The sequence below is a fragment of the Rhinoderma darwinii genome, chromosome 11 (genome assembly GCF_050947455.1).
Source record: "Rhinoderma darwinii isolate aRhiDar2 chromosome 11, aRhiDar2.hap1, whole genome shotgun sequence".
NCBI lineage: Eukaryota > Metazoa > Chordata > Amphibia > Anura > Rhinodermatidae > Rhinoderma > Rhinoderma darwinii.
The window spans coordinates 44,642,454-44,660,479 of NC_134697.1; the positions used below are offsets into that span (position 1 = coordinate 44,642,454).

An 18,026-nucleotide genomic window follows, 5' to 3' on the forward strand; every position below is an offset into this window, starting at 1 on the left:
AAATGGCGTCTGAGCGATCATGTGACCCTTTTAAGGGGTTTGGACATGACTGTGACATAGTTTCCAGCCCCCCTTTTTTTACGGGCACGGGTCCGTAAATACGAGTTGAATAGGTGTGACAAAGGACCTGTATTTACGGCCAGTGTTTACGGGAGGGAAAAAATATGGTCGTGTGCATGGGGCCTTAGCATGTATGTCAGGAGCTTTCCTGATGTACACGCGAAACATAGGGCAAAAACGTGAAGTGAACTGGGTCCTAGCTGTACCTCCTATTCTGGTTTTTATTTTATTATTTCAGTTAATAACCGTATGTCTTATTAGCTACTGTATTGGTAAATGCATTTATAATTTTCAACAAAATCAGAGCTTCACATTCTTTGGAGTCCTATTTTTATACTATTGACTTATTTCTAACTCTTTCTATTGCTAAACAGGTATAGTAATCTGGTAATAAAATCAGTAAAGTAATTTAGATGTAGTAATGTAGATAGCAATACATGTTATTATTAATTCTGTTTAAGCAAACTACATAAAGTAAGTGGCTTGACATCACCTAAGTTATGAATCAGACTGAAACACCAAGGCAAGACATTTATAGTGAGAAAAAACAGTAAGAGTTTGAACTTCTTGATACCAATATACACCTATGAACTCTGTTACATTACTCAGTTATTTTTCAAATACTACCTTCTCTTATTAATGTTGTGCCATCTGTGACATGAGCCAAAATAATAAAATACCTATTAACTGCCCTCAGTGTCAGGTTGCTTTGATGTGCTCACACTTGGAAACAGATACTTCAGAAAATGAGAATGGCCATTGTATTTTGTGTTAAAATAACCCCTGTTGTACCTCTGTCACTTTAGAACGATACAGTGTTACTTCTCAATCACAAAAGCTTTTTGTGCATAAGTGTAGATGATTTTGAACATTAAAATTAAGATAATGAAATTGAAATGATTAAGTAATAGATATATATTTTGTTAAAGTAATACAATGCCTTCTATTTTTTTCTATCACTTGTGAGCTTAGAGTGTTAGATATAGATAATGAAAATAATAATTATCGTTATTATTATTATAATTAAAAATGCACACTTTTTCAGAAATTATCTATTTTAAATTATGTAGTAGTTTATGGAAGGCAAGAATAAGAAAACGTATTCATTTGTCACGGGGCCCATGGATAATAAAACGGTCACTGGTCCTGCAGAGGGTGGTGTTAACCTAATATGTCAGCAAAGGATTTGATGTAGGTCTAAACTGGGAAGCGGAGTCTAAAGGGACCCTGGTATTTAACTTTTAACCACTTGAGGATGCAGCTTGTTTTGACATGTTACTTTATGTGGTAATAACTTTTGAAATTATTTTACGTATCCAAGTGATTCTTTGATTGTTTTCTTGTGACATGTTGTACTTTATGTTAGTGAAAAAAATTTGGTTGATTAAATTCAATATTTATTTGTGAAAAACACCAAAATTTAGAGAAAATGTGCAAAAATTTGCCTTTTTCAAAATTTAAGTGTATCTGCCTGTAAACTGATAGTAATACCACACAAAATAGTTACTAGTTAACATTACCCATATGTCTACTTTATGTTTGTATAGTTTTTTTGAACATCCTTTTATTTTTCTAGGACGTTACAAGGCTTAGAACTTTAATAACAATTTCTCACATTTTCAATAAAATTTCAAAAGGCTATTTTTTCAGGGACTAGTTCAGTTCTGAAGTGGCTTTGAGGGCCTTATATATTAGAAAGTCCCCAAAAATCACCCCATTTTAAAAACTGCACCCCTCAAAATATTCAAAACAGCATTCAGAAAGTTTCCTCTCAAATACCCCTTTTTGTGCAAACACAGCGCCTTTTTTGTGCCCTGTATTTTTTTTGTGTGGCAGGCAGTTTACTTGGAAAGTGCTGCCCAGGAACGATACGGCAAGAGTTACTTGAAGCAGTAGAAGTTTCCACCACCTTGTCAATAAATTTTACAATCTTTTCTTGGTATTCCAAGTATGTATCTGAATGGCCAGTTTTATGGAAAATAAAAAAAAAAATTGTATAGTGCCATCTGGACAAGGTATACTGACCATTTCTTGTACCAGATTTGACTTTTTTGCATGGCACTATACGCTTTTAAAACCTGATCATTCAGGTCAGCCCCCCCCCATTAATTTATTATATGCCTGAAAATACACAGGATTCATTGTGGACAATGTGAATCCACGTGTAGGTTCAGGGGTGCAGACTACGAGGAGGTTCCTCACTGTCACTGGAGGAGGAGAGAATTAACTCTGGTTCCTCATCGCTTGTTGACTCTGTATCAGACGCGATCATGGCATATGCCTCTCCAGCTGTCTACAGTCTCAATGCCATTTTATAAGTCTGTCTATATATATAACATGTAGCTCACTGAACTGTAACAAACAGTTGTATAACAGATTTTTTTTCACATAAAACACTAACGTTTGCTAATGCTAGACACACAAAGTTGTTTTTTTTTCACGTAAGACACTAAACACTAACCCTTCCAAACACAAATTATTATTATTTTTTATAACACTTAGTAACACTTACTAACTGACACTAACTGACTATGGGTATGTAGAAAAACAGTGAACCCGGAAATAGCGCTGCCCGCATCCAAAAGAAGGTCATCCAATAGTTGGTAAATATCTTATTTTATTGTACAGACTACGCGTTTCTACGCCGGATCATAAGGTCAGATCTGAACGGATCCACCGATCATATTGATCATATTGATCGCCGGCATAGGACCACTTTTACGGGTCCATTGCTGGTGACTGGGTGTGTTTGCTGTTGGGGACACTTGCTCTCCCAGGTCCTGGTACACGCTATCACTCACAGTGTGCACCAAGAACGTCTCAGTAACTGTACATCCTGGTGTGCGAAGTAACTTCCCATCACTGTACAGAGGTTTTATGAATATGGAGCTCGAACAGCGGATTTAAAACCTTATGTGATTAAAGATTCCATTGGAACCCCACCGTATGACCCTTCTAAAATAGCTGCTTTTCTGTTTTCAATCATACTTTTGACTGCTGTTGCGCGAATCGCGCGTCCCACGGAATTGCTTCCGTGTGGTGCGTGTGATTTTCATGCACCCATTGACTTCAATGGGTGCGTGATGCGCGAGAAACACAGAAATATAGGACATGTCGTGAGTTTTACGCAACGGACTCACGCTGCGCAAAAGTCACGGACTGTCTGCACAGCCCCATAGACTAACATAGGTTCGTACGACAAGCGTGAAAATCACGCGCGTTGCACGAACGTATATTCGTGTAAATCTGCCCTTAAGCAGCATAAGTGATGTAGGAGAAGCAGCTCTCACTGGAGCGCCACAGTCCCTTCAAACAGCTGATCGGCGGGTATGCCAAGAGTGGGACCCCATCAGATTTTGATGGCCTATCCTGTGCATAGCCCATCAATTTTATCTCACTGGACAAAAAATTAAAATTTCAATATTAAGACAAGATTCTAAAGGCCCCATTGCACCGGACGGTGCAGCGAGTGCCAATCAACGAGACAAATTGTTTGCTCCAGTAACAGGAAGCTAAATATGGGGATGAGCGGGCGTTACTCTGATCGCTCGTCCCCATACATTTCTATCATGGAGATGTGCTGCCGACAATGATAATATTTAACTTTTTTTAAATTATACGATCAGTAGATGAACGAGCATTTGTTTGTCCATCTGCTGATAGCTGTCCTGTTTACACAGGGCAATTATTGGCAACGAGCGTTCTATGAACGATCATTTGCCCGATAATTGCCTAGTCTCTCCAGTTTTTGAAACTTTGTGAATACATTTTTATGTGGACATAGACATAAGTGGTATGTATTAATTAAATCTGCACTTGTTAAACTTTTATTCTTAAGAGGTGTTGCGTGTCTAATTTTCTGCCATAAACCTAAATTTATAGGAAAAATGAGAAATGACATGAAAGCGTCTGTGTGTGTGTGTGTGTGTGTGTGTGTGTGTGTGTGTGTGTGTATAAAGTGCCAAACAGGCACTTTAGAGTCCCATTTTGACAATGTGCTAGGTGGCTACATTCAGAAAATATAAGGGGATAGGGGGTTTAGTCATTTTATATTTCAGATTTTATTTATTTATGTCAAAAAAGTGAAAATTGTCCCAGCTGTCAGAGGTAAAAAATGTCCAGAAAGGGTTAATAAAACATTAGTAACTGTCATTAAAATATCATACTATTTTTAATATTCCTTTTTTTTTATTTTTTTAATATTACTTCGTATTAATTTTCTAAACCTATGCAAACGTGTGTATAAATTCTTTATACTATATCTGTATGTGTACCTACTATGTTTATTCAATAGTACAATTTTTAGTTGTATGCAGTCTAATAAAGTGAATTAAAATAAAACCGATCATTGTTTATTAATCATGTTATCACTGCATATTGTATTAAAATGAGCCCTAGGTTTTCATTCTGTAACACGGTGGGTCTCTGCTTCAAGGGTATTTTAGTATTTGGAAAAGCATACCTAATTTTGAAACAACACATTTTCAATGTTGAGGTTATTTCTGTGGAAATAGTAATCTATGTGTTGATGAACCATTATTAAGCAAACACATTAATTACAAGCTAAATTGTATGAAGCTTTTCTCTTTGTAGTGTTTGTTGAAACTGTTGAAATAGATACAAGCAAAAGCAGCATTTAATAGAAGGAGTTCTTACTGTTTGAAGTCTTTATACCAAGCCGTGAAAGATACATTTTGACTTTGGAAGAGATTTCAAACAAATTGTTTGTTGTGAAGTATTTATACAGACGCTTAACTTCATTTTCACAGCAGGTTTTGCTTGGAGTGTTTACATACGTTCAGTAAAATGGGCATCGTGGTGATTTTTTTTTGGCGCCTGTGCTTTGTGGCCTGGATAGGAAGAGTGGATAAAGAGTCTCTTGCTTAAGAAAATTATCTCAACAGTGTTTAAATTTGGCGAGTGCATATTGCAATTAAGCTGCCCCAATGTGAGTAATAAAGGGTTTAAAAAAGACAGATAATACTTTTGTAGCCTGAAACAAAGAACATGCCACCATATAATACATGTATTATTTATCTTTTTTGTTTCAATATTTAGTTTGAAATGATTGATATTGGTTAACTGACTGCTTTTTTATTATATGGTGTTAAAGGTATATTAGTAAGATTAAGTTTATACATTTGCAATTTAGCCCCAATTTGACATCCTCAATAGTTATTATTGGAACAACCCTCTTTGCTGGCCATTTTAAGCAATATATTTTGCAAATGAAACTCTTCATTTCCCGCGGAAACCTATCATAGCATATCTATAGTGCCTGTCTATAGTGTTAGCATAATAAACAAGGCCATCAAATATAATATGTGCTATAGATTCAAAGTTCTTGATTGTAATATTATATTCTGCTTGTCATACCAGCTCCTGCTGCGTATGAGTATTTACAGGGGGGTGCATAAGTAGGTATACAGTTTAAATAATAGGTAAATATAATAATAATAATAATAATAATAATAGGTATACAGTTTAAATAGTATTTTATAGAATAACAAAACAATTAAGTATAATCTCTTCTATGCATAAATTGGTGGCCCTCACTACTTACACAATGCTGTAATCTAGTTTTTACACTCAAACACACTTTGGCACAAAGTTCTTTATAGGCATTTTTTTCTTGGCATGCTTCTTTTATGAACAGAATCATTTTATCAATCATGTGTGATTTTCTTGAATATACCTTATCTTTGATAACTCCCCAAAATAAAAAGTTCATCAGGGTAAAGCCTGTTGAACGTGGTGGCCATTGAACTGGGCCTCGTCTACCTATCCACCTATTGGATAATTTTTAGTCAAGCAAATTACACACCGCTAAAGCATTGTGAGAAGGGCTCCATCTTGCAGAAAATAGAAGTCTTCATTTTCGTGCTCCAACTGCAGTTGTGGTATTACATTTTCTTGGAGCATTTTAAGGTACAGGTCTGAGGTAACCGTTGTATTGTAGAAGATGGGTCCAATTACCCCCTTACATGAAAGGGCCGCCCAAACTGTATCCCCAGGGAGATTCAACTGTTCTTTAATTGTTGCAAGTGGGTTTTCTGTTGAGTAATAAATACAGTGGTGCCTATTAACAGCACCTGAAAGTTTGAAGTTTATTTAATCGGACCAAGTTATTTTTCTAATAATGCCACCAAACTTGTGTTTCTTCATTCAAAATGACCTCACAAAATTGTAATTAGACTGTTTGAAAAATCTCCCCCTGTATACCTACTTATGGACCGGCCTGTATGTATTAATATTCTTATACTTCTGAAAAAATATATTTGACAATAAGTTATGTCGTTTTCCATGTAGAGAAACAAAATAGTCGTGAGAGGACCTATATATTTTACACCCAGATATCACATTTTAGTATTTTTTGTTTTATGCAAATCTCACTAGTTATTATTGGATATCTATTATGCTAGGATTCCATGGCTCATGGTTAAAATCATTGGCCCGCAATTACTAAGACTGGCGTATATGAGGCCAGTCAAATGGGCAGAGATTGTTGGAGTCATTTGCACCAAATTTATTGAAACCATGCACCAAATTTATGAACCATGCCTTTGAATACATTTGCCGCATTTTGGCCTCTCCAATAGTATGAAAATCAAATCTTTGCCTGCTATGAGCAGTTGTACATTTGCTGCAGGAATTTGCTCCATTTTCACCAAATATACTTAATAAAATGTACCTAAACTACCTCCCCTTGGAGACAGTGCCCACTTTTTGTCAAGAAAAGTTTTCGTTTTGCACAAATTTGTTGAACGTGGTGCAATTCACACCACAAACTGGCGTAATCTTATAAGTAAATGTGGGCCATTAAATCTTATTTATGCCTAACTGATTACTGTGACATCACATAATTAGAAATGATATATTTTATGCTAATGTACTTGTTTGTTTCCCTTCTGCAACTCATTCATAATGAATGTTCCCCAGCTAGAAATTTATCAATTGGGCTCCCACTTTCCACCTCCCCAAGTCTGCTCTATATGAGGATGAATAGGGTAAGGGAAGACAAAATGGAGGATCCTATAAGGCGCTGCTGCGTGGTTGTTTGAAAGGTAATCACGGATAATGGAAGCGAAGGTGTACAAATAAATTTATTAAGTCATGCAGGCTACGCGTTTCGACACTGTACCAGCGTCTTCCTTACGGCCTGAGGAAGACGCTGGTACAGTGTCGAAACGCGTAGCCTGCATGACTTAATAAATTTATTTGTACACCTTCGCTTCCATTATCCGTGATTACCTTTCAAACAACCACGCAGCAGCGCCTTATAGGATCCTCCATTTTGTCTTCCCTTACCCTATGTATCACTAGCGGTAACCTGTTTGGTTTTCCGGCTTTGGATCCTGGCAGCAGCACGAAGTGGTTTTATTATTTTCTGCTTGTATTACCTACTTACCAGGTGAGCATAACTGATCAGGATTATAGCTCTCCCGTTATCGCATTGACCTGCACCATGTGGCGCCGTGCCTTTTGCTTTTCTTTTCACTATATGAGGATGAGACTGTTATATTAATTAACACACTATATACATTGGGTATCTTCATGGTTCTCTAGTGCCTTGAGCTGCAATGCACACAGTTTTTGGCTTTAGCTAAAAGGAGGAGGATGCCAAGCTGGAACATGTTGCTGTTACCTAAACATAACCGCAAAAAGCATGTGAGAATGGGTTGTCTGAAAGTACACAACTCATTGAATTGTGAAATACACATTTTTATGCGCATTTGCAAAATACAGCTAGACTGATCAAAAATGCTGCTTAATTCATTGTGAAATTATATGTAAATATTTTGTTTTTGACAGGTAAAAGTGAATCCAATTAATGTTACACCACCTATACAAGCTGAAGATCAAGACCTGGATATACTACCAATCTCTGAGCGACCTGGAATACTTTTCTCCATCCTTGTTGGTATGTAACATGTACCCATCCACCTTTTTCTTTGGACCTCTGAAATCTGACTATTCTTGTTAACTAGTTGTCAGGCCAGGGAAGTCTATCAGTTCATCCCTCTGCAGTCTACTCAAAAATGGAAGTATCAAGAAGAGCAGAGGTGTAACATCTAACTGTAGGGCCCCATAGCAAAATTCCCCAAGATCACCTTCAACAGCAACTGAAATAGCAAAATATATAAAAAGCTTTTGATTATTTGTCTAACAATGTGGAAAAAGACATGGACCGCATATCCACTTGTTATATATTGATCTACAGTATTGTTGCTAAGCCTTATGATTATTTAGATCTCCACATGATCTTCCATCATTAACAGTGATCAATAACTACATCTCAATACTGGGCAACTACTATTCCTGCTCTCCTGGTAATTATACCCATGGTAGCATGCGCTTCCAGTTCCTGGAAAAATAGGGAGGACGTTTAGTAGATGCTGTTGCATGCACTAGTCCAACTTTATAAGGATTAGGACATCTGTAAGGTGCCATAGTGTGAAATGAACTCTACTAAACGGGCGTACCGTTTAAATTGGTAGTCCATTTTTTTAAATCCTTTCAGGACTGAGCCATTTTTGATTTTCGTATTTCACTCCCTGCCTTCCAAGAGCCATAACTTTTTTTTATTTTTACGCCAATGGAGTGGTGTGAGGAATTATTTTTTAGTAGTTTAGTAGTTTTGCTAAATGATTTCTAGTCTTATGATTTTATTCTTTTTGCTTAAATTATTATTGGGTGTATGAGAATTATTACATTTGTTTCTCGTAAATGAAGTGTGACACAATCATTAATTTGACATCTACTGAAACTATTGTCAAGTATGGGAGCATAACCCATGGTATTTTACTTATTCTTGCATTTTTCTGCATCTTTTGTGGTTCTGCTTTAAATATTTAATGCCTAATCCCAAGGCATCGTCATTGTCATTCACTCGGGCGAGTTATAAATTGCATAAAACTCAGTCTATTATACAATAAATTGTTTGATGGGTTATTAAAAGCAGAGACAGTATTGAACTGTCGGCATCACATAAAATCATGTCAGTCCCTCATCATATTAAGTTCTCCTTCTTTTATGTCATCTTGCATTTTTATTACCTGTGTGCTAAAATGAATGCATTTATTACCTCCTTGAAAGAAGCATGCCACCTACATAAGGTGTCATGGAAGAAACAATCATTATGTTTTGTTTTCTATCAATTAGATGTTCAAGATGTTGTCTTCTCTTGCAGGCACTCCTGAGGATTATGCCCAATATTTCAATATGAATCGTACTACGGCTGTGCTTACACTTCTGAAGCCAGTAAATAGAGATTTGCACCAGAAATTTGATTTGGTGATTAAGGTAATATTTCAAATTTCCACTTGAATTACTTCTTAATGGTCCTGAGAGAAAATTAAGTTGTGTTTTATTTATTTAAGCGCAGTTATTACTTCACGTAGGGCTTCATTATCTATGATGTATGAAATACAGCTTTGAGGTAAAAATATACAGTACCTGAAGGAGACATTTAATCATCTTCAATTTATAAAAGGATGGTCTATGATATCAGTATTTGTTAGATCTCCATAAAATAAACAAATATAATTATTTTTATAAAGAAAGGCATAGCTTAGATTTTGTCTCTGTTCACATTAGCTTCATGGGTTTGGTTTTTACAGGATCCATGACTGATCAATTGTGATCTGATTTGCAATAGATCCTGACAGATCCCTTTTGGCTTATAATGTTTTTTTGTCAGGTTTTATACAGTAGACTAGTGCAGTAGACTATGCTATTCTGGCAACTGAGCGCTGATGTAATGGAACCATGTCAGTGTGCATAAGAGTCCTAGTGTAATGGTAAGCTCCTGACGTCACTGTCCAGATATGTCAGTAGCTGTTAAGAGACGTTAGCAGCTTCCCAATGCTTGGAGTCCCTAGGCAGAGCGCTACCTGATCCTTCATTTTCCCTGGGACACTGACCCTTGGGAAGCACCTGATGTCTTTGTTTATTTATCTACAGTAATGTCAGGATCTTTCCTAGGGCTGAAGACAGAGTGCTTCTTTCGGCCCTGTGCAGAAATCTGGGCAGTTATGGGCAGTTAACCTGTCACCAGTGTTTCACCTATTAAACCGGCAATAGTAGATCCCCCCACCTTACAGAGGTCGCCTTATCGTGGCAGGTGGGCAAACACTAAGGTGCACTAAGAACCTCCCTATTGTAAGTAGATTTAGCAGTAATGCATATTTATTTATATTAGTGGTTTAGGTTACATTGCTGCTCGTAGTGTGCTGTCGCCATTCTTTGTCTGCTATACAGTGTATGTAAATAATTTGAGTTTTTTTACGGGATCCCTCAGGATGAAATAGCATAGTCTATTACGCTATTCCATCCTTAAAAGAAAAAGGTGGGCCTAGTTAAAAACAATTGAGGAAAATTACACCTACATGATTTTTGTAGCACGCTGCTCATTAAGAATCCATCCAGCCAAAATCAAGAGATGCTTTGTATTGTATATATTAAAGCGGGTTATCCAATAAGTAAATTTTATAACAAAAGTTTTATGCTTCCTTGTCTCCTCATGGTGCTGCTGCACTATACAGACACTTGGTTGTGGGGAGAGTGACTGAGCATGAATGTCCGCCAGCACGCCACTCATCAGGTGGCAGGGCACATTGCTATACATTTTAAACAGTAGGTGGTGCCATACTATGTAAGTTAATGTAATGACTACACTGGATAATTTTTTTTAATGTAGATGGAAAACTGTTCATTTTTCATGATTTGAACAATGAATATGATATTTAATGCTGCAACAACTGCTTTAAGTTTAAGGCTTTTCTTTATCCTACTAAAAGGCTTGTTTTCATTTTCTAAAAACAATATCTGGAACTGAATTGATTGCGGTTTACTATGCATCATTTTGTAATTGCCCAGTATTCACAACAAATTCTGTTGCAGTCAGAATTGTATGAAACTTTAGAAAACCAAAGTATTTGCTAGAAGTTTTCTTTTTTTCATTTTAGTTCATGCACTCAGATTGAGATATAATCTATCTTCTATGTATTCTAGGGACACTTTCATAGTGTAAAAGAATAATATTGGAGAATTCATTATAATCTATTAGGAGTACATTTGCAACATTTACTGCTAGTAATAAGTGTTTAACGCTACCGAATACAATTGATAGCCTAAATTGGTAGTACAATGACTCATGATAAATTGCGAAGTCTCAAAGCAGGCGCCGTGATGTCCTTAGTTGAATGATCTAGGGTATGAGAATGCATGATAGGTGAAGTCTTGATGTCTATTTCTATGATGCCAAGGGATTTCACTGTTTCATAGAAATAGACGACTCCAATCAAGAATCTAGGATTGCATAAATAGGGCAGGAAAACTACCGCTATCGATCATATATGTGATCCCAGTCCCCTGTAAAAGCCATGCGGCATGAGGAAACATATTAGGGATCTATATGTGTTTAATGAATTTTAACTAGGGTGTTGATAGAATACAGCAGAATACACTATAAGGGTATAAAAACCCAAAAAATGGCCATACTCACAAATTGGCCAGATATAATCCCAACAGGACGCAGCCAGGTCAAAAATGCAGCTGAAGGAAAGTGCTCAGGTGTGTTAAATAATAATAGCCACTCCCACTAACTATCCCATGCACTACACGCCACTCCCCTCAAGGTTAGTGGGAGTGGCTATTATTATTTAACCCCTTAGTGACCACTAATACGCCTTTTTACGTCGGTCACTAATGGGCTTTAGGCTAGGCTGACGCCTTTTCACGTCAGCCTGGTCTAAGTCCTGCACGGGTCTCCCGTGCAGGCAGGAGCCGGGGCTCTGCTGTCTGATGACAGCTGAGCTCCTGCTCCAACGCCCGCGATCGAAGTTTACTTCGATCGCGGCCGTTTAACCCGTTAAATGCCGCCGTCAATAGCGACCGCGGCATTTAACTTTGTTTACAGAGGGAGTGCGCTCCCTCTGTCACCCATCGGCGGCCCGCGAATGAAATCGCCGGTGTCCGATGGGGTGTCATGGCAGCCGGGGGCCTGATAAAAGCCCCCAGGTCTGCCCTGGACATATTCCTGTTAGGACGCGCCGGAGGCACGTCCTAACAGATTGCCTGTCAGATTTACACTGACAGGCAATAATGCTCTGGTATACGAAGTATACCAGAGCATTATAGCAGCGATCGGAACATCGCACAGTAAAGTCCCCTAGTGGGACTAATAAAATCAGTCATCAAAGTGAAATAAATATTATTAATAAAAAGTACAGTAAAAAAATAAATCAATTTTTTTGCATAAAAAGTGGTTTTATTTAGTAAAAGTGTAAAAAAAAAAAAAAAGTACACATATGTGGTATCGCCGCGACCGTAATGACTCCATTAATAAACTTAATATGTAATTTAAACCGCAAAGTGAACACCGTAAAAAAAAAACGCAAAAGACCATGGCAAAATTGCAATTTTTTTCCATTGCCCCCCAAAAAAGTCATAATAAAAATGAATCAATAAGTCCCACGCACCCCAAAACAGTACCATTCAAAACTACGTCTTGTCCCGCAGAAAACAAGCTCAAAAAATCACTACATTGATGGAAAAATAAAAAAATGACGGCTCTTGGAAAGCGACGATGCAAAAACAAATAATTTTAGTTCAAAAGTGTTTTTATTGTGCAAAAGTCGTAAAACATAAAAAAACCTCTACACATGTGGTATCGCCGTAATCGTACCGACCCATAGAATAAAGGTAACATGTTATTTACGCTGCACAGTGAACGGCGTCAATTTAAAAACGCATAGAACAATGGCGGAATTTCAGGTTTTTTTTATAATCCCCCCCCAAAAAGGTTAATAAAAGTTAATATAAAAATTATATGTACCCAAAAATGGTGCCATTAAAAAGCACAACTAATCCCGCAAAAAACAAGTCCACATACAGCTATGTAGACGAAAAAATAAGAACGTTATAGCTCTTTGAATGCGACTATAGAAAAACGAATAAAATAGCTTGGTCATTAGGGCCTAAAATAGGCTGGTCACTAAGGGTTTAACACACCTGAGCATTTTCCTTCAGTGGCATTTTTGACCTGGCTGCGTCCTGTTGGTATTATATCTGCCCAATTTGTGAGTATGGCCATTTTTTGTGTTTTTAATCTTATTCTACGTCCCACTTTTTTCTGTGTTGACACTATAAGGGTATGTTCACACGCAAACTCTAAAACGTCTGAAAATACGGACATGTTTTCAAGGGAAAAACAGCTCCTGATTTTCAAATGTTTTTTAAGCCACTCGTGATTTTCGCTGCGGTTTTCGCAGCGTTTTTTTACGGCCGTTTTTGGAGCGGTTTTCTATAGAGTCAATGAAATACGGCTCCAAAAACGTCCCAAACGTCAAAACGGCCGCATAAAAAAATAAGCCGTCGGAACAGAATGCTGTTTTTCCCATTGAACTCAATGAGCTTCCGATTTTTCTGCCATTTTTCTGCAATTTGCGGCCCGAAAAACAGCCGAAAATAAGCCGTGTGAACATGCCCTAAGACTGTCTGTGTACCCTTTGCCTCATCCAGAGGGACAATAGTGATCAGCATTAGTAGAAGCACTGTTTGACGCTATGGTGTAAGAGATACATTAAGAGCTATAGAGTTTGGGGGCATAACAATAGTCCTACAATAGAAGAGAGAAATACAAGGGAAGCAGTGATAGGAAATTAAACTATAGCAAGGATGGAGAAGTCCGCACGTGTTTTTAAACATTTATTTTTTTGTTTAAATAGTGAATTGAAATGAAATAAAGAAATTCTGTATCTAATGTAATGAACTGTTAGGCTACATGCAGACGTTGTGTATTTTGCCACAGAAAATAGGCACCAAAATCGCAGCAATATGCAGGAAATTGTCCTATGTTTTGTTCAGTAAATTGCGGGAAGTAGAAGGGATGATAACCGTCTATATTAATAATCTGTTTTCTCTTTCTTTTGAAATTGGACTTTTGGTTAAAATTGCTCCCACTAATTGTATAAAACAAGTGCGGCCGTAAATTGTCATCGCACGGTATATGCCATTATTTAGATAGTCTACAGCCCACCTATAGGACATAGAAGCAAATGTCATAATGCCATAAAAATGGTCTACAGCACAATGATGGGTGTTACATTTACTTCTGATTGTAGTAGTACTTCATGGATGTTATCTTTGCAAAAGATAGGGAATCTTTAAGCAATGGTCCATGGGAAAACATGCAAAACAGATTTCTTCCCTGAAGAAAAATATCTCTGTATCGCCACATGTAGATGGTTATCCTGTAAGTCTGTTTCCAACGCTTTAGACCTTTTTCACACAGTGCAGATTTGCGGCCGATTTTGCAAGTATTTCTCTAAGCCAAAACCAGGAACGGAACCTAAACAGAAAAAAAAATTATAAAGAATGGCCTTATAGGTCTTTTCTCCTGGATCCAATTCTGATTTTGTCATAAAAAATGCATGCTAAATCTGCACTGTGTGAACAAGGCCTTAAAGAGCCCTGAAACATAACTCGGGTTATCAAGAAAATTATAGACACCCATCTGAAAAAAAATAAAATAAATAAAATATATATATATATGTTACAATATGTATTGAAAAAGAACTTGCAGCTTTTTAATAAACATCTGTAAGGCCCCTTAAAGTGTTTCAGATTTCACGGCAAAATCTGCATTAAATCCACTTCCCATAGACAGACGTCGCTGAAATTTTTTGTGCGTATCCAAAATCTGTGACACTGAAAAAATATGTGACATGTCACTTATTGATGTGGAAAAGCCAGCGGATTACCACATGCAGATTAGTCCCGTTGAATATGGCTGATCCGCGCGCAGATCTTCCGTACATCTAACTGCACATCTGTGGCGGAAATCCGAGATAAGCCTTAAATTTTTTCCAGTGATCCTGCAGTAAATACGTTTTAGATTTTCTATACGAAAATTTGAGGTGTGAAAATAGATTTAGGCTTGCACTTTTAAGAATGCAACTTAAAGACATGGCCGACTTTTAATTAATTTCAGCCATGAGACCAAAATAGAGATTCAAATTTTTCCTGATCTTACTTCATTATAGTTAGTAGATATATGTCCATGGAAAAGGAAGGGTAGCGCAGGGAAGGAATTCCTTGTTGATTCATAGGAAGGTGAAGGACCCTTATTAGACATAGGCAATTTTACCTACAGTAAAAATGGGGAAACTACCTCTATAACCCCTTGTGATCATCAGACTGGATAAACATTCTAGAATTTTTTGAGACATTTACACAAGTCCCTATGTTGTTTGGCTTCATGAAAGCATCTTGATAGTACTAACATCCGTTCCAGAGATATATTAGCCCACAGCTTTTACAGTAAAGAACCCTTTTTGCCACTTAAAACAATTTATTTTTTTCACTTCAGCCATAGAGGGTGCCCTCCCTTCTCTTTGAGGTACTTTTACTGCAAACTGCTTTTTACCATGTTTTATATTTATTAGTACAAGTTAATCATACCTCCTCCCACCATCTACGTAAACCAAACATGTCTGGATTTCTAACTTCTCTATTTTTAAGGGGAAAAAAAGGTTGGATTATTCCATAAAAGTTAACTCTCATTATGACTAATTTCACCTTTTTATTAATGCAAAATGCTCTTTTAAAGAACTAGAATATCTTGGATTGTTGCAAAACCTAGTAATAATTGTCTGTTTGACCTCAATATCTCATCACAAGTTTATATATTAATTAATGCACAATCACGATCATGTTTTCCCATAAGTTTTCTATAATTGTGTAACTACTAGATAATAAAGCTGAAGTAGATAACACTTGACCACGTTCTACAAAATATTTGCTACTGCTTCATTATAAATCCATTACTTTTTTAATACTGCTTAATAGTCTGACCCCACAAATAAACTCCTTCTTCAAACCTATCAATAGTGGTTTTTACAAGGTAGCAAATGAAAAGCTCAATAATGATAATGAATACTTAATGAAGTTCAAGAATAATTGGGATGTTGTTTTTTTCAAAATAAATCATTGGGATTTAACTATCAACAATATGTAATTAAATATTGTAAGCTCAAATTAAATATATACTGTGAAGACTAAATTCTTCCAAAATGGTAAAACTATATTACTTAAATGCCCATGAAATACATTATTTTCTTAGCAATCCCACTAACATCTAAGTTAGAATCTAAAGATGGAATTAGAGGTAGCGCTGTTTTTCCATTTACCCTTATTTCTATAGACCTTTTTCTTCAAAATCTTCAATTTCTTAGTTTGCTCCTATTGTAAACACCCTCTAGCTTGTTCCTTACCAAATAGCACAGGGAATATCTAAAAAGTATTGTGTGTATATATATATATATATATATATATATGTATATGGGAGAATCTTCTTTATGATGACCTCATAGGTCAAATGGGCATGGGTTGTCATCATGAGGCAACCACTCTAGTAAAATATATATAATATACTGCTAAATTATTGTATCTTATAATTTGTTTCAGTTGCTGAATACCAATTATTATCAATAAGAAGTAATAAATTGTCAGTCCAAAATAAGTTTATATTAGTGTGTTGTATATTGTTCTAATGAAATCTGAAAGCATATTATTCCCTCTATGGAGCAGTTGTCTTCCTTTTAGGATAGGAGAGATTTGAATATAGTACTGCACCATAAAGAGCTGCAGTTATATAAAATAGAAAATGTGTTTACCTTTCATGAGACTTCAGATGGAAATTAAAGTTTAAAAGTAGTTCACGTGTTAATCCCTGTAAATAAACGCCTATTAACATTTTATGAAAGCTTGAACATAGGGATCAAATCATGGATTAACATAAATCATATTTTCCTATATGCTCACAGGCTTATTTACAATAACATCAGTGAGAGGCACTTAAAGAAAATGTGACATATTGCATTTAAGTTGCCTTAAGGCTTCCTCTGATCCTCTATAATGCATACTTGGAAATAGTGATTGAAGAGCTTTACATAAGAGGTATTGTTGCTTGTAGCCTTGTCTAACTAAAGCACTACCTTCCCACAACATCACTAAACTGAATTATGAATGGTAAAAGTAAGAGGTATCTACTATAGTACCTGGAAAAAGCGTTGGTTTCAGCTTGTTAAAATTTGTCTTATTATTATTTCTCAAAAAATATTTAGTATTTAGTATTTTGCACTGGTCCTGAGTTACCTAAGCAGCATTCACTGTTCTGTTTTTTTGCTATTGTAAATAGTCAACTAGCTTGTTAACAAACAAGCCCCAATAGTTCAGCCCCTATAACGCAGTGTGAAAGTAAAGGTACTTTTACATGATCACATTTTAGGCGGTTCAACGAGCGCAGATCAACGAGACAGCTCATTGATCAGCACTTGTTTGCTCCTGTCACAAGGAGCTACGTATGGGGACGAGCGCTCGTTGCTCCGATCGTTCGTCCCATACATTATTATAATGTCGGCAGCGCATCTACTTGTTTACACAGGGAGATGTGCTCCCGACAACGATAATATTTTGCACTTTTAAAACGATACGATCAGCTGATGAGCGAGCGTTTGTGCGTTCATCTGCTGATCGCTGCCCTGTTTACACAGGGCATTAGTCTTTCCTATATCAAGTTCTGTCCATGCAAATTATCTGCACATACAAAAAAAAATCGTGCAGACATGGAATCATCAAGAAATAATGGTATATTTCAGATTTAAAAGCTGCAGAATTGCATATGCATATTTTGGCTTTATAATACAGGCTAGATTATCCACTTTTTTTTATTATTATTCATACCTTAAACTGTAGGGCATTTCACAACATTACTACTCTATTACAGCCTAACTACCTAACCCATAAAATAACCTTTTTTTTTATACTATAAAATCTTATCTTCTCTCAAAGCCAAATGCATACAATGCGTATTAAGTGCGGTTTTGAGACCGGATACAACTGAACAACTAAACAAGACTAATCACTGAAGCAAACAAGGACTGAGGTGATACAAGACAGGA

The 18,026-nt window shown here is 36.5% G+C and overlaps 1 protein-coding gene across 1 annotated transcript in view; it reads left to right on the top strand.

Annotated features, from left to right (window-relative positions):
* Window positions 1-18,026, top strand: part of PCDH15 (protocadherin related 15) — a 1,038,602-nt gene that overhangs the window by 472,169 nt on the left and 548,407 nt on the right. Inside the window, exons 9-10 of the mRNA XM_075841191.1 lie at window positions 7,873-7,981; window positions 9,251-9,363. Coding sequence (XP_075697306.1) covers window positions 7,873-7,981; window positions 9,251-9,363 — 222 coding nt within the window. The remainder of the gene's footprint in view (window positions 1-7,872; window positions 7,982-9,250; window positions 9,364-18,026) is intronic.